Consider the following 18,447-nt stretch of genomic DNA (forward strand, 5'->3'; position numbering starts at 1 on the left):
CAGGTAAAAAAATATATATTTTATCCCTGCCTACTTACCCGTCTCGATCTACTGTCTCGTAAAATTCCGTGCCAATTTGTTGTTTGCCAAAAGGTATATTTGCGGTAGGTTTCAAATAATGTTCATCGAATTTAATTAACTAGTTTTCAGCAGTTTGTTCTTCAGTCTTCCTTCCTGCTTGAATTCTTCTCATTGTTGTCACTGATTCTGCGAACACGGACTTCCCGTATTCGGATATAAATAACTCTGTGGTATTACTTAGGTTTCTTATACAAAAGCGGTTCCTTTTGGTTATAGGTTTTTGATACTTCGTCTCCTACATATTTCATACATTAAATACGTATTATGTAAGGTACATTTTTTTTAACATTTTGTGTAAGATAGGATGGACTCCAGATGGTCAGTCTTAAACAATATGGACAATAAACATAACACAATTCTAATTGCTAAGTAATATTACAATTAAAGCCACCTACATATTCCAATACTGTCCACGAACAAGCTAAGCATGTATATGGATCACCAAGGTGTACCAGATGCACAAACATAGCAATGAACTTGGTTCGCCGCTCGCCTCGGCCTTGCGCGCGCGTTTAATTGCGCCGGCGCATACTGCATCGCGTGATTACTTACAAAACAAACTACTGAAACGAATCCATCTATAAATAGCTGGCAGTAGGCTGAAATATTGTGTCAGTGTTACTGTTACTGCATTGCACTTGTTGCTAAGCTGTGGCACAGATGATCTGATCTATTGGAGATAAGATAAACAAATTGACTGAGAAATTATGCGCCATCTCTCTCAGCCCATCTGTTATAATTTGTAAGGCTTATTTGACAGGTTTTTGAATGTATTTTGTAGGACCACTTAATTCTAAGGCTGACAGAAGGTTGTATTACTTCTGTATCATTTAAATTACTCTAAGGAAGTACGAAACTGCCTTGAGGAATGCCGAATATAGTTTAAGTAAGATGGGTATTAAAGATTGTACTTGTGTACTTGTTGTTTTTCTTAGATTATATCTGTAAGACCTTAATAATTCCTCTTTAGGATTGCCGCTGTTATATACGTATATTGTAACTATTGAATTAACTCCTCGTTATTGATTTTAAAGGGACAGTAATTGGCATCTGGAAGTCATCATCATCAAGTTAAACATCATGAAATTAGACGATGCCATCTAATAGTCTGAAATTGAAATATTTTTTCTCGCAATAACCATAACTGCGTGCGTAAATTGCGTATAAATCGATTTGAAATGCGTTTCGCTAGTAGTTACTTTGACTGATATACTCTACATTGCCTTCAGTCATGATACGTCAATTTAAGAAGATTCGAGTACCTTTATGATGAAGTAAATATTTGAAGAGGCGATATGTTTATCTTGTGACGCTGAGTGACGTGAGACGCTCATTTTTTATCATCACTAGACGGAATTTATTGAGTTAAGATCTCATTATTAAAATTAAGTTTATTACAACTTATTTCACAATAAGGTACGTACCCAGAATATTGTTTCGAGTGAGAAGTGAAAAATTTTGTCGCTTTTTCATATTCTTGTAATTTCAAAAATAACTTCCTTCAAAGCGTTATCAGGTCAATTTAATTAGCTAAGGAACAATAATCACTTCGTTCCTGGGATCTCAATTGACGCAATTATACATGCACGACCTACTAAAATAAATATTTCCTTTTATACTGGAATGAATACTGAGAATCGTAATGTCCTAAGAATCGCTTTGGCGTCATTAGGTTGGTAGCGGTTTATTATTTTATTTAATTCGTTACATATTTACTAGTTAGATACGAGGTACTTACTAATTTATTATTTAGTATATTATTGTTCGTAAAATTACAATAATTAAAAAACATGAAGAACTTTTCATAACCTAAAATTTTAATGGCTGCCAACGAGGTCTACAGCCTTGGCTTTGACTAACTTCATAGTGTATATTTAAAAAATAAATATCACATGACGTAATACTCATAAACAATTGTATTATATTGTACACGCCCAAGAATTCGCGATAATCTGTGTACTGACGTCATCGCAGTCAGCTGATAACGTTTCTTGATATTATTACACACAGTTACCTGTCGTTTTATGATAACACACTTTATCGACTTGAAATACTGGATTAAAGTAGTAGGAGCAAAGTTTTTAAAATATTGAAAACATTCGTACCTAAACTTCTATACACTTCTGCATATAACTTTGAATTAAAGTGAGTACCTACTCAACTTATAACTAAAGCGACCTAACTGAAGTATTTAAAAGTATTTTTTTTTTCAAAATCTTAAGATATTATATACTTAAAGCTTCTCCTACACTCACTCTATCTATTGGTGAATACTGCATGAAAATTCGTTTAGTAGATTTTGAGTTTATTGCAAACAGACAGGCAGAGGCGACGAGGGATCTTTATTTTAACAATGATAATTATGTTATAGCTAAAGTTACTGTGCTTTTATAGGAAACTACATAAATAGAAATGGATTTTATTTTGTTATGTTCTAGGTATATAACGTATTGACAAATAAATGTATTTAAATCGCACACAGTATTTCAAATAACTACAAGTTAGTGATTCACGATGAATAAATAACGTTTAAGTAGGTATTAAATAAATAATTTTTCTGTCTATACAAAATGAACAAGCATACGGATAAACGAGGGAAAAATAAAAATAAATTGCCACCTCATTGTCATTTTGCAAGTTTTTCTGAATTTGTGACATACACGACATGGCGGCGTAACTAACAAATTACGCTCTTTAGACCTTATTTTACCCATTAAAATATGTAATATAATCTTAAAATTTCCTGTTTTGCTTGGAATTCAAATACTTATAGAATATGGGTATTATTTCTTATCTGAACTTAATTGGATGACACGCAAACAAGCTACTACCTTAGCCACAAATACGCATTATATTTTATTAATTATTCAGTTATTTTATATGACACTGTTTCTATGTAAAGCAAGGAAAAAATTGAATATTTAAAAGTTAAATTTTTATTGAAGCGACTATTAAGGATTTTAAAAATCATAGAAATTTTGGTAACCTAATCAAGTACTTAGCTAATATAGAATTGGATTGAGAAATTATTTTAATTCCTAATTATTTTAAAATATTGGAAGAACCAAATCACATAACAGCATTAACAAGAAAATCTATTAATTTGCATAAAATGGCCATTTTAGTCGACAATAACTAGGTAATGTTCATAGTCTAATGACCACATTGTCAGGTTTCCGTCAGAGCACTCTCCACTGGCCTGTCTCGCTGAAACCTGGCCTATGACCGTCTATCTGTAACGATCTTAAGGTCAACACCCTGTCGCTAAGTCCAATGAAAGTAAAAGTAGGAAAAGTGAAAACCTCAGGATTATGACTGAAAAATGAAAACTAACCATAGATTTTAAAGTTATTTTTGCTCTTGCACGCAAATTACAGAATTTCGAAGTAAATTCAATGTTATTGCAGAATATTTCGCTTTGTTTTGAGTAAAAATAAAAACAATTTGCATAGTCCACTTTAATAACCATTCAAAAAGTGGAGTCATATAACAAATTGATCATCGTATCTGTGATCAATCGTCACCTGATTCGATTACTTGCGATGACTCATTCGGTCAAATGTTCTAAGAAAACAGAACTATGAGTCACACCAGTTTTATTTGTTTTTACGTTACATGATTTTAAAGTACAATCTAATGTACGACTGACATTGGTTCAAGGAAAAATGTTAATAAACGTACTAACAACATGCAGGGCTATATGTATTCGATGATATTTTCCGTAATGGTGTCATTACAAGTCAACTAACTTTTATCATGTTATTGTCCAGTACATTGGTTGCGTACCTACTATAATATCCTGTTCCATTTACTTGACAAACAACTAAACGAGCCTTGCTTGGCGAAGTAATAAACAAGACCGAGGCACATCAAGGTGATGCCCAAAACTTGCCCAAATCGTTCCGTATTGCCGATTTCGGTGCCACCAAAAAGGAAGTGATCGCAATTTATCAGTAACTATGTTTAAGATACGTTTTCTGTTGGTCATAATTTTTCTTAAAAGTAAACTCGTTGGCTCGTGCGATTCGTAGAATTAGCGCAACAGTTTTCTTAACAAATAAACATTTATTTATCGTAGATAATAACTACCTGTATGATTACAGCTCCGAAGAATTAAGGAAATGTATAATTATGACTAAGAATCATGAGACGAGTTTTTAACTGCTAATCAATTATTTTTCAAACATAAATGCTGACTAGACATAAACAATAATAAATCCCATAGAGAGAAAATCTGGTTCCTATTTGAATTCGCCGAGGCAGACAGCGTGTTTTATAACGTGCAAATTAATACAATTGAGGAGAAGCGAGGGCACGGAGGGTGCAGTAGGATGAGTCATGTCGTCCCATGACCCGCCCCATGCGCCGCTGCACCGACGGGGGTGAGCAAAATCAATACACGCAGACGACTGCACAATATTATTCCATTCTATATGTATTCAGGGAACATTTCCACACTCAAAACTAAGGGTGTCTCGCCTCTCAAATGTATTGATTTTGTAATCCTGTGCTACAGTCCCTACAGTAGCACGCCGTACTATGTTTTACGTTATCAAGTAGAGTATCAATCAAGGTTTACGATAAATCTAATTACTGTCACGTTTGTGATGTCCACGTGTTTGTCCGATGCGTCACGGTATCATCACAGATCTGGTTTCGCTCCGGGTACACGGCCCGGCCCACGCTTTCATTCAATAAGCATCGGTTTGTTTGTGTCGCTCCACGTCTAGCCCGTAACACCATAAAAACACATCGTGAGTTTTATAGATTTTCGTATTTTCGCAACTTCTCCGCGCAGTCACTGTAACGTCTCGCGGCTGGAATAAGATATCTCTCGTCTTTTACGCCCGTCAGTTAGTAATGCTTTCTGATCTCTTCATAATTATAATGAGAATATTTTCAACGGTAGACTTCTAATTAAATATTTGTAGGTTAATGTTAGGCGTTTGCGGTAATTAGTGCAATATAGCTGATTCATAGAGAAAGTACCGAGACGCTGAAGAGAAATTTCAGTGTTTTAAAGTGATATATTTGTTAGCCAAAGTAGGTTCGCGGCATACGGTACGTGAGCGGTTGCGAGTACCGTAACGTCTCAGATAAAGTGTAGTGCTATTATATCGCTTATCAAGTTATCAACCATCGCTCGTTATCAACAGATGTATGTGGATAGAGCCGAGTGCGTTACCATATATGGTGACAAAAATTGAGTCAGCTCGTGATTGGCGGAATAAAACTGTTGCCGATAGTGTGTGAACTTGTGATAAGGCCCGTTTTATATAGTTATCCTCAAGAGCCGGTTCTCATTCAGTGAGGTGTGCTTGACCGAAGCAGCACGAGTCGTACCTAGTCATTAACTTTATATATAACAGTAAGTTTCGTTTGTTTTATAAATAATTAAATTGTGATATTTAATAATATTAGTTTAACAAGTTTTTGTATAAAAATATAGCGACGTTTAGAAGCAGTGTTTAGAATTTGTTAACGACAACTGTGAAAACAATACCTGTATTACATAACAGCATTTACTTACGTAATATAACAGTGAAGTGATTTTCGTTTTGGATTTTGTGCATTCGCAACTCTTGCGCCTCGGAGATTAGTCGTTCGCGTCCTCCTCCCTAGTACGTCCCTCTTCCAGAGGATTGTGAATTATTTATTTAAACGTTCGCTGTTTTCGTAGTTTTAATATGTTTTAGGAATTTAGTTGTTTCAACTGAGCTTTTATTTTACTTATAATTATTTTTGCAACTTTCAGACTAATTCAATATGTGCGACGAGGAAGTTGCTGCGTTGGTGGTGGACAATGGCTCCGGTATGTGCAAGGCCGGATTCGCGGGCGACGACGCGCCCCGCGCCGTGTTCCCCTCGATCGTGGGCAGGCCGCGCCACCAGGGCGTCATGGTCGGCATGGGACAGAAGGACTCGTACGTAGGCGACGAGGCCCAGAGCAAGAGAGGTATCCTCACGCTCAAGTACCCCATCGAGCACGGCATCGTCACCAACTGGGACGACATGGAGAAGATCTGGCACCACACCTTCTACAACGAGCTGCGTGTCGCGCCCGAGGAGCACCCCGTGCTGCTCACGGAGGCCCCCCTCAACCCTAAGGCCAACAGGTGAGTTCGACTTTCCAGTCAGATGATCAGACAGTTAGGCAGTCAGTCAGTCAATCAGGCAGCGGCCAGTCAGTTAGTTCAGTCTATGCAACTATGACACTGGTAGTGACCGCGCCGTTTGTTTCGCAGAGAGAAGATGACACAGATCATGTTCGAGACGTTCAACACGCCCGCCATGTACGTCGCCATCCAGGCCGTGCTCTCGCTGTACGCGTCCGGTCGTACCACCGGTATCGTGCTGGACTCCGGCGACGGTGTCTCGCACACGGTGCCCATCTACGAGGGCTACGCGCTGCCTCACGCCATCCTGCGTCTGGACTTGGCCGGCCGCGACCTCACAGACTACCTGATGAAGATCCTCACCGAGCGCGGCTACTCGTTCACCACCACGGCCGAGCGTGAGATCGTGCGTGACATCAAGGAGAAGCTCTGCTATGTCGCCCTCGACTTCGAGCAGGAGATGGCCACCGCTGCCTCCAGCAGCTCCCTCGAGAAGTCCTACGAACTTCCCGACGGTCAGGTCATCACCATCGGAAACGAGCGTTTCCGTTGCCCTGAGGCTCTATTCCAGCCCTCATTCTTGGGTATGGAAGCCAACGGCATCCACGAAACCACTTACAACTCGATCATGAAGTGCGACGTCGACATCCGTAAGGACTTGTACGCCAACACAGTTCTGTCTGGTGGTACCACCATGTACCCAGGCATCGCTGACCGTATGCAGAAGGAAATCACCGCCCTCGCCCCATCCACAATGAAGATTAAGATTATCGCGCCCCCAGAGAGGAAGTACTCCGTATGGATCGGTGGATCTATCCTGGCCTCCCTCTCAACCTTCCAGCAGATGTGGATCTCGAAACAGGAGTACGATGAGTCTGGCCCCTCCATCGTGCACAGGAAGTGCTTCTAAGCGGCAAGTAAGACTATTCCTAATTTATGATGCCCTACACCAGGCCCCTGAAAGGGCGGCTCAAACTACGCTTGTGATCTTTTATTTAAGTTCAGTATTTAAAGTAGGTTGTAAGGTATCGTAATATGCATATTACGTAAGCGAAGCGGAACGTTGTCGATTCCGTTTTTTTTGACAAAGATTTTTATTTATTTATAAATCGTTACTAACCTGAACATTTGTAATAAAAGATAATTTATATACCGGTATAAATCTGTATTTTTCTTGCTTTCTATCCTCTCATCTCATTACCTCGTATTTAGCGATATAAGTGAGAGACTGGGTCTCGCATTTACCGTTTATGACAGACATAATGACATGAATCTGCATTTCTCGCTGACCATCTAGAGCTTTACTGAAGTTTCTAACTGCAAAGCTAGTCATTGACCGTTTTAGTTTTAAATGCGGCGGCGCGCCGGTAACGGTCCCCTGCACACTTATTGCTGGGTATTTTATCATCATAACTGCTTCACATTACAGAAATAATCTACATATTCGTATTCCTACAAATGACTACAATAAATATATTGAGAGATATACTGAGTACTGATATAATAAAGATAAATAAAGTACCTAGTACTATTATAGATAAACATTGAAGTGTGTGAAGAAATGCCATTGATTTTGAAATTGAGTCCACATACATACATCATCCACTTATCGATTCATGGTCACATTATCAACTTGCTCTAATCAGTTCTGATAGCAATACCTACATTACTAACTAATTGGTATAATGAACACTTCTAGGGAACGAACAATACGTTCGTGTTGCATTTAATATCGCTAATGGAATTGTAGTTGAAACATGGGCGTTGCCATAATTGTATTGGATCAGGAAAACCGCACCCAACAGCTTTAGGTTACTAACAGGATATTAGCCTCTAGAACTAAGTAGCTATTTTTACCACTAGAGGAAAATAAATAGGTAATGTTATACATATTTTAGAACAATATATTATTTGCCGCTCATTATTTTTCATCACGAGCTAACAACGTGACTGCTGTTTGCCTCATAACAATAAAATATCCTTGTAGGTTCTCAATACAAGGTAGACGTTTAAGCCTACTTAAACGCTTATCTATAACACAGGTTTTACGTAATAATATAACACTTATTATCGTTATCATATGATTATGATTCTTTCGTAACAGTTGTCATAACAAGCTTACTTTACAACATATGCATAAACGTTACGTTCGATTGATTACAACTTCAATTTCTATTAGTTAGTCGGTTGATTATTCGTAATACGTTATGTGTATCGTTTTTACCATCGATTTCTCCGAGCGAGTGATATATTGTTGCATTAATTTCCATACCAATTAAGTTCTTAATCATTTACTTGGATTATCGTTTTCTAATCTCGTCATGTAATACGTCAAACGTGTTGATTTTTATAACTGTTTTGACAGTTAGAAGTTTAAGTTATTAAACTAAAGATGACCTGGAGGTGTAGTTGTTTATAGCAGTATATTAACTAGTCCAATCATGGCAGCTCATTAAATCGCTCTGATTAGTCTACAGGAAATGAATTAATTTTACACATGTTATCGCTTAGCTAATATTGTGAGTAATCAAAACAAAATTATGTAACAATCCGTCAAAATACATTTGAAAGAGTCCACTGACAAAACAGTTTACAATGGGATACAGCCAGCAACTGTCATAACAATAAAAAAGTACGTTGTTTTCTCTATGGTTTGCTAACACGATAGTGATGCGTGCATCCCTACGTTGGATAGTAGCGTGGTTTTTAATAGCTGACCTAGAGCAATGTTTAGTGGAAATCCGAAAATACACGGTTATAATTAGATCGACACACCCACCGCGTGTTTGTTTCGTCTGGTGCGTGTGTGACGTCACTGGCACGCTGCAACTCTTTACTTTGAGAATCACTTCGTCTCTAGTCACGCAGAGAGAATCTGCGACTTCATTTTTTTTTTATCATCTTATACGTTGATGCCAGTATTACGGTTGTAGAAGATTGAAACTAGTTGGAAGGAATGAAGAATATCATATTGTTGTTGGGTTTTCCTATTCAGGATAAATTAGCAACGTTAGGGAATTTCGCTTTATGGTTTATTAAAGGCAGTTGGTACTCTATTTTAACCGAACAAAGGAACGAGGATATACTTAGTTCATATGTATTTCCTTTTGCTGAGTGTGTCCATAGGGGTAATTAATATAAAAAAATATTAAAAGGAAAAGACGGATTTAATTAAATCCTTTGTTGTATGGGGTAAAACGGGAACAACCGCGTGTATGTATTTCTGTACAAACAAAATAATATTATGTTAGTCCCTTCTTTCACCAAAGTTTTCTACTATATTTACCTCTACTTGATGTCTTACATTTTAGGGAAAGTAAAACATAAAAGAGTTATCATATGTCTTTTTCAAATTACGTCTTTTCTGCATAAGCAGTGACAAATTGCGTAATTAATCGTACAACTTTCTGTTAGCAGACAGTGAGTTAAAATAATATGGACCAATAATGACGCCCTGTGGCACTCCACATGTATTACGAAGTAGGTATACTTACTAGATAGATTTGTAAGCAATTCTAGGTGTCTAATATGACTGATGCATATCGTTTTAAAGTCCATACGTCAAAGATAATGTAGAAGAAAGTCCCAATGACATTTTTTTTTCTTTTAAGTGTTAGGTAGGTAGGTATACAGAGTAAAAATAGTAGATGTTTTAGGTGCAAAAACTGGCCATTTTTGTAAGAATTAGAATCTCCTATAGTAATCATTTCATCCATTTCACGTAATAAATATCCAGTTCGTATTCGCGTCAAATATTCACCGCATGCGGAGATCCGTCGGCACACCAGCACGCACACATGGCCAGCCCACCCTGATGCAGGCGAGGGTCAAGGGCGTGTGCGGGCGAACGATCGATCCCTGCACCCCTCCCGCCTCGCCTCGCCACCCCCGCTGACACCCGCCCGTGTCTGCGCGACTAGACTGCCATGCCATGTTGCCGACTCACCAAACAGTGCAGTTAGACTACACCCTATTGTAACGTAATAAGGTCGAAAGTGTAGTAAATGGTGGAAAATGTATCTCGGTTTAATGAGAAATTGAATTCGTGTAGATTTTCGTGAATTATTATTACTTATAGGCGTTTTAGGTTTAAGCTATATTAGATTTACACTGGGCTAGAGTTTCGAGGTAAACTGACAAAGTTAATAGAATTTTTACAACAATTTGTAATTTATGGTATTGTTTATAAATTTAAACAACTACTACACTATTATTATACCTATTGGTAACAGTATAATGCACTAATGCAGTATCCAGTTCAAATACCTACCTACCTATTATATTTTCGATTGAGACAGCTTTTTTCCCCACTAGCATTAAAGGCGAGTGTAACTTCTATTTGATAAGCTTGTTCTCACTCAAATTATATTATTAAGTAGGTATTTTATTTTTATTTAATACCCATTACATAATATCTATTGAATAATACCTATTACTCAATTCAAATGCACATCGTGAAAACATGCATGCATAATTTTCGATCCATCTGCTATTTTTACAGAATATCGAAATTCTAATGACATTTTTTTATTATTATCTGATATTTATTACCTAACAAGTTGTTTTGAGCAATATTAATGAGTCGAAAGTATAAATATTAAACACCAATTATTTTGTTATGTAAGGTCCCAATTTATTAATATAGAAAAAACAAATAATCAATTATGTATATGAAGAACTTTTTATTTTACGTGCGATGGTGTGAGATTAATTGAGACACGTAAAATATTATTTATAGTTTATCCAAGAAAATACCTACTATGGTTTAAAGATAACGTGTTTTAGACAGCGATCTCTATTTTAATTAATTCAATGCGGCCCACACGCTAACCACTTAAAAAACTGTCAAGAGCATTCATTTTGTAGGCAGAAAAGGGTAGCGGCGAGAGTCTACGTCATCCCTTTGAAAAAACATATTCGATAAAAGCTGTTATTCTAAAATTAGAGCAAACATCTCGTCAATCACATTTAAAGCCCTCATTTTTATTTCAAACAACGAGATCCATCTCTCTCACGTCTACTGACAGGTTGATAAAAAATGACCACAAAAGGACAACCTGTCCTTTGCGCCCTTCGTCGAAAACGTCCTTTTTCATCACGTGCCTGTCTTAATAGACTGTATCAAATAAAAATAATCCTTATTTGATCTACTAATTAGGTTTAAAATTCAGTTGCACTTTTCTATGATCATATATGGTTGGTGGACTTCTAAATCTGTATGTAGGCCAGTTTGCATCAGAACGCAGAGTCCAGTGATGCGATCACTCGTGAAATGTGATCATGGACAATTAATTTCTGTCCTAGTTACAGCTGAATTGCAACTATTATGAGTCGACTTCAGCTTATATGGCAGTGGCGGAGAGCTCGTTTACGAATAGAAAATTTCGCGCTGATATAGAGCCAACAATTTTAAATGGAAAATTAGAAGACCCTGTCTAGAGTAACATACATAATATCAAGCTTGTTATATTCGAAGATATAGTGTAGACGTAGACAGAGGTGTATGAAATACACCCGCGTTTCGCCATTAACAATGTTAGTCCCATGCAATAGGGGGAGATTCTGTTGCCGTATACCACGTTATCAAACTATGGTATTGTCTAGTGTGTATTTGGGTAATTATTAGAAACAAATTTCGTTTCAGATACCTTTGTTCTAACTAATAAGAATCTAATTACATCATCTAATTGTCAAATGGGAGTGGTGAAAAGTCGTCATCTTTGCTATTGTCGCGAAATCAATACCATTGTGATTCCAGTCACTAATAAACATTACATAAGCAGAAGCAAGTAAACAATTGCTAAATCAGAACAGTCACATCGCCGAAATTACAGTATGGAATACATATGAAGCACTTTCAATCACGTGATCTGCATTTTATTCCAATATGCGAATAGAGAAAGGCTTTATTCGTCGTTATTTTCAATTATATTTTACTGTTACAATATTTATCCAGCCGTACGCTCAATACGCCATTTTGCTAACTCATTAATCTCTACAAGATGTCTCCGAACTTTCGTGTGACTGAACTGGAATAAGTGCAAATCACCTCTAAAATTGTGTCTTTAGTAATTTCTCTTCGTATTTCAGCTTGATGTTTTCATACTACGTACTTAATCATTAACTTGAGTTATTTTTAGAATCGCGATCAATACAAATGATGCGCGACTAGGGGCGCTTTATAGGAATTAATTCAACGTGTTATAGAGCATATTAATACAATATTAATGGGTATTTTATTCAAGTAAATATCTATTTCTGAAGGATTGTAATGCTAATAGGTACCTACAGGTTTTTTTCTATTGATTTCAAATATTTTTTGTGTTGTTATTGTATGTATGTTCTTACATGTGTTTAGCTAGATTAACTTGAAATACAAGTTATTTTTGTTTTAAGTATTTTAAGGACGAGATCTAAAGAAACAACTTCAAACTAATAAGTTTCCAATAGGATATTAGCAAATAATAATCTAAAAAGCCTATTATTTTTTGATCCAGAACTTGCTAAACCAGTCAAATAAGCACAAAAACCAGCAATTGGACTCGTAAAAAAAATATTCGACCTAAAATCCTAATGCGAAATGTTCAAATGACCCAAGTCATCTGTACAATAGTAGGTCATCTATTGAGAGTAAGTACCTATTCAATAAAATATAGAAACCGTAACGTATTGAGTGTAAAAAGGTAAGAAGTACTCTCCCTGCTTTAAGTGAAGGCCCATAGTTGGTAATGGACTTCGTTTATGGATACGTTCAAGGTAACGTGGCTCTTGAGTCATTGTGAAATAAATCTAAACAAGACCATAAAAGTAAGTCGTAATACCTACCTACTTACTAGAACTTAGTATTGTCAAAGTAAAACGGGAAAGGTACATTATCAAAAGACATTAGGTAGTTAAAATTTGATGGTTCAAATCCATAGACAATAAGCAGCAAATAGAGACAAGTAAAAGTTGAAACTTTATTATTAAGCTCAATGTTTTCATTACTGAACGACGAAGTCCCTCTGTGTCATCAACTTTCCAAAAAAAAATATATCGAAACGCAATATTATTCCTGGAGGTATCTTTTTTGCATTTCATCGAAAAGAGTCATTGCTTTACAACGGATAATCTTTATACGTGTTGCCAGTAACAGGAAAAAGAAAAGATATAGTACGATCTAAACAGCCTATTGCCAAGGTATAAAACCTCGCACACATTAATGATTCACACCATCCAAGAATATTACAAATTATGTATTCAGATACCGAAACATTTTACAATACAATGGTTCAACACGTTTGTATTCTACGCGCCACGTCGAGTTTCCTTCGTTGACTCATTTCTCGTGATCCTGGCTGGAAGTAATAAGTTTTCTCATAAGAATATTGTTTTATCGAATGCACACATCTAGACACTCATAATATAAGTATACTTTTGCATTATTGAAGTCATGGAACACTACACTTTGCTAACTTTTAAATAAAAAGTTGTGATTAATTTGAATCAAACAGGCGAAGCATTTAGAAACATGTAGGTACGGTCTTTAAAGTATCGTTTGAAAAATGATAAAGCTTATGGTTTAGTAAATTGAAATGAATTTAATCAGATAGTAGGTATCCACATTTTAAATGGAAAAATGTAATAAAAAAATATTCTGTATGAGTAATGATAAGACAAATACACATATACATACACATAGGTGTATGTAAATAATGTTTACATTATGTGTCATACAGCCATTGTAACGTACAGAACTTGTTTGACCACATGTTTTGAAAATATCTGAAGAATTTTCGCTTCGATTAGTCATAATCAGCGCAGACCTCGTAATTTTTTTTTATATGGTGCAAAATTCGCGCTTACGCATAGGCATTGTGAACTCAAGAATCAATGCCCTACGCATTGACGAGATGAAATCGTCAATTTATGCTTAACTAAGCAGGTAGTAGATGTATTGTCAAACTAAGACATTTTAATGTTGTTTTAATGTTTTGTTAACAGTAGTCAAGTCATCATCAGCCTAGCCTTTCTTCCAACTATATTGGAGTCGGCTTCCAATCTCACCGGATGCAGCTGGATACCAGTATTTTACATGGAGCGACTCCATATCGGAATGTATAAGATAGTCACCCATCCACAGAATAACCTCGACGAGCGTAGCTTAACCTCAGAGATCGATCCGCGCGTCTGTTGTTAACTAAGCCACGAGCTACTCCGAGCCAACGATTAGTAGTCAAGTAAGATATAGTAATAAGACCAGCAAAAGCTCTCTTCACGCATTCTATTCTGTGGTGGCATCAGTAGCCCGTATCCGTTTCCTTACATATCCGATTACAAATTACAAGCATGAAATCACACATGAAAAATTCATAATTCTTATTAATTTTCATACTCATGAATAAGGAAAATGACAAGTTTTTGAAAGTAATAGCTCAGATTAGGTGCGTCTGGTGTGAGTAACAGATTATAATCAGAGCATGTAAAAGTGAGTTGTGTATTAAAAAAATAAGTAATTACTTTAAAAAAGGAAAGAAACTAAATCCGGCGGAAAACATTGAATTATATATACAGCATGTTACTTTCACAGCTGACAAATAAGTAGGTACGTTTCGTTTCACAGGGTTCATATTTAGTAGTGTAAAGCGTTATGGATGCTGGCCATCTGTCCCGCGTATGTTGCTCGAAAAGGATTACATTGTAAAATAAAACATCTCCATCATTTGTGCTTTTACCCTTCCTTTTGAATAAAGGGTGGGTCTGATTTCATTTGCCGGGATTTAGTCACAACGAGAGCAAAGAGAAAGGATTACGGTCGTGATTCAAAAAAACTTATTGGAATTGTATAATATGACGCATGATTTTAATCGGAATTTTGTAAACATGAAGGTTTCATTTAAATCTCGTAGGTAGATAGGTATGTCGATGTCGTCGCAAATGTTACATTTTAAATGAGTAGGTATTTTATAAATTATATTTGGTCAATAACTCGATAAAAGGTGTCAATCAGCTCATTAATTATTTATTAATTTCCGCCAAAATGAAAGTGATGTGAATTCGTTTAACATTCTAACCCAAAATGCACATTTTATAACTTTATTTATTTGGTTTTTAATGAGATTTCTTTCGCTGTTATTCTAGGTTTGGATTTAGAAACCAAATGATGTCAACAATCAATACATCTATTGTAGCCAGGTGGTAATGCGTTGATTACTAATTATGATCTAGTATGATTTAGTATCACGTCATATGTATAATAAAGTGCCATTATTAGATTTGTTTAGATAGTTTCGTTTGCCATTGTTTATAAACTCATACTGGAACGACGTCAGCTGATCCGCTATCGCAATCTACCTTATGAAACATAAATACTTAAAAAACGATACGCAGTATTAGTCATGGGTCATAACTTACAAGGAACTGAATTAGTGGTCTCCCTCATGACAACTGGTATTGACTCATCGTCATAGTACGCATGCGCGGCTGAGGAGTGACTCACTGCAACGCCCGGACAGCTCACTGGACGACGCGACAGATAAACGCAGTTTAATCAACTTTGTCTAAACAAGTAACGTCGACTGCCAAAGGTTAAGACATCGTGATCTCCATGATTACTGTTGCCGTACAATTTCTATGAAACTTTCATCGAATCTTTACAATTTAAAGATAATCAGAAAGTGTTCGCAGCGTTGTTCTCACGTTTTTGCATTCGCTCGAATCAGTATTGCATTGCAGTAATGTTTCTTTCTAGACTTCACTATTTAGTTCACTGGGGACTGGAGATAATCACACGAGCTGTTTGGTGTGATGTAGGAAATTATAGACATAATGAGATGTATGGTAGCCGCCCCTCATCCGTGGTGCGTCACAAACTCACTACTCACTCTACTCAGATAATGCTCACAGTGACTCATTGTCCTGATATTCGAGACAAACTCCCTCCTCGTGTATTAACATAGAATATTATATTGATAAAAAACCAGACAAGTGCGTGTTGGGTCACGCATAGAAATACGTTTTTATAAACGGTTACGCCTCACTGGATGGATCTAGCTAGAACCAATAAAGTCAAGGTTTAATTCGCATTTCGCATTCCTTAACCAGATATTTGGAAATCGTTATGTATGACTCTCCTTATCCTCTCGCGATCCTTTCTATAACAACGATGGAAAGGATTTTACGAACATCAAATCACTAACTGCAACAAAACGTACATTATCGGCGGATCGTATAAATATTTGTTCAGTGGGAATGGGGGTCCAAACCCCCACACCCGGTGCAGCAGACGAAACCACTACATAACTTGACATAGCCAATGCGCCACACACATCATCGATTATCACAGCTGTATGAAATATTACTTCGCAAAATTTTAATTGAAAAATTAACAATAACTAATATTATAAAGCTGAAGAGTTTGTTTGTTTGTTTGTTTGTTTGAACGCGCTAATCTCAGGAACTACTGGTCCGATTTGAAAAATTCTTTCAATGTTAGATAGTCCATTTATCGAGGAAGGATATAGGCTATATATCATCACGCTACTGCCAGTAGGAGCAGAGTACCAGTGAAAAATGTTACAAGAACGGGGAAATTTTGACTCATTCTCTCTTATGTGACGCAAGCGAAGTTGCGCGGGTCAGCTAGTTAACAATAAAGGGTAAAATTATCTGAGAAAAGACGGTACATCGTAATCCTTGTGATGGATTGATGACAAATTTTAACAAAAAGGGGTCCCTTTTTGTTGTAACAATTCCGTTTATACTGTACCAGTTTCTATTCCGGTTATAAGTACGGTCACCTATTTAAAATATTTTTTATTTGCATGCGTCAAAAGATTTTTTTCTATAATAGTTCGTTTATAAGACCACAATAAGAATGGCAACCAAGCTTTCTAGGTAAGTATTATTTTTAAATAACTGATACTCACGGGTTTATTGCAACATTTTAAGGGTAAAAAATTACAGGATAATGAGCTAATGGATCAATTCTAGCTAGCGTTTAATTAACCGATGCTAGTATAGGTCATTTAATCAAAATTAAAGAAAGAGAAGCACCGACATCTTGTCACTTAAACTGTACAAAATTTATCAATTTTTATATGGATTAAAAAAGGTTTGGGTGTAAATACTACGTACATAGGTACTAATACCGACCTCTGTGGCAAAATTAAAAAAGAAGTGCGCCAAAATTATACATTTCTTAGTTTTTTTACCTGATGATTGGCATAGTTTCCGTTTATGGTAAGTTAGGGCAAATTTGAGGTCATGGAGAAAAAAAATATTTTTTGAACTACCTATATGTCAGAGTTAAGTTAATTTCATAATTTCAAGGTTACGCCCTTGGAAGAAAAGCCAACTGCAGTAAGCCAGCTACTTATCTACACAAGGAAAATATTTTTAAGAGCTGCTAAAATCCTTTTAAAATCTAGTCTCGATTCTCATAATATCAATACTTACAAATTAAATAAAAAGGGTAACATCACAATAATTAATTATTTAGGAAGGTACTCTACACTCACCGAAACATAATTCTAACGGCCTGTAGATATCGTTTTTTTTTTCATGATTACTTCCACAGATTTAAATCGATTGATTAATTGACTAAAAATCAGTTTGTGTGTGACGATCAATTTGGATTTATTGTTATCAATATACCTACCTACCTGCCAATTTTTTGTAAGTAGGAACCTAATTGTGGCTGTATTAAGTAGGCACATAGTCCTATTTTTTAACGACTTGATACTCACAAATCAATGAAAACAAAACCATGGCAATTTTGAGGTTTTGCTCATTGTTTGCCTGCTAAGTAAGTAGACAACTTGAGAAACTTATTTGGAATATCAATCAGAACCATCTGTTATCTGATTATAATAATTATCTTAACGTGTTCTGTGGTATGCGGCAAGATTTCGTATTATACGACAAAATCAAATAAACTACAGACTACACCCAATCCGTTCAAACGTACAGCCTTCAAGAGTCGGCTAAGTTATTTGCCGCCATGCAGACGATATTGAATGGAATCGTTTTGCTACTCGCTAGACACAAATACAACTACAAAAGTTTGTTTGTACGAGTGTACACCATGTACGTACAACGACCGTTGCCGCCGTCCACCAATCAGAACTCACGATTTTACCGATTCCCATATATGGTAAGGCCATCGGTTGCGGCAAGTGGGGAAGTTGGGCGAGTCCATTTCTGCGGAAAAAATAATCGCATTCTTTATTCGAATATTTAACAATTGCTTGACATCTGTCTGTCAGATCTG

The 18,447-nt window shown here is 36.3% G+C and overlaps 1 protein-coding gene across 1 annotated transcript; it reads left to right on the forward strand.

Moving 5' to 3' along the window:
• The first annotated feature begins 5,294 nt into the window (after positions 1-5,294).
• On the forward strand, positions 5,295-7,359 carry LOC142974687 (actin, cytoplasmic A3a). Its single transcript, XM_076117153.1, has 3 exons — positions 5,295-5,449; positions 5,837-6,197; positions 6,327-7,359. Exons 2-3 carry the CDS (start codon positions 5,848-5,850, stop codon positions 7,105-7,107), a joined length of 1,131 nt encoding a protein of 376 aa, XP_075973268.1. The 5' UTR covers positions 5,295-5,449; positions 5,837-5,847; the 3' UTR covers positions 7,108-7,359.
• The last annotated feature ends 11,088 nt before the right edge of the window (positions 7,360-18,447 follow it).

The sequence above is a fragment of the Anticarsia gemmatalis genome, chromosome 8 (assembly GCF_050436995.1).
Source record: "Anticarsia gemmatalis isolate Benzon Research Colony breed Stoneville strain chromosome 8, ilAntGemm2 primary, whole genome shotgun sequence".
In the NCBI taxonomy this organism is placed as follows: domain Eukaryota; kingdom Metazoa; phylum Arthropoda; class Insecta; order Lepidoptera; family Erebidae; genus Anticarsia; species Anticarsia gemmatalis.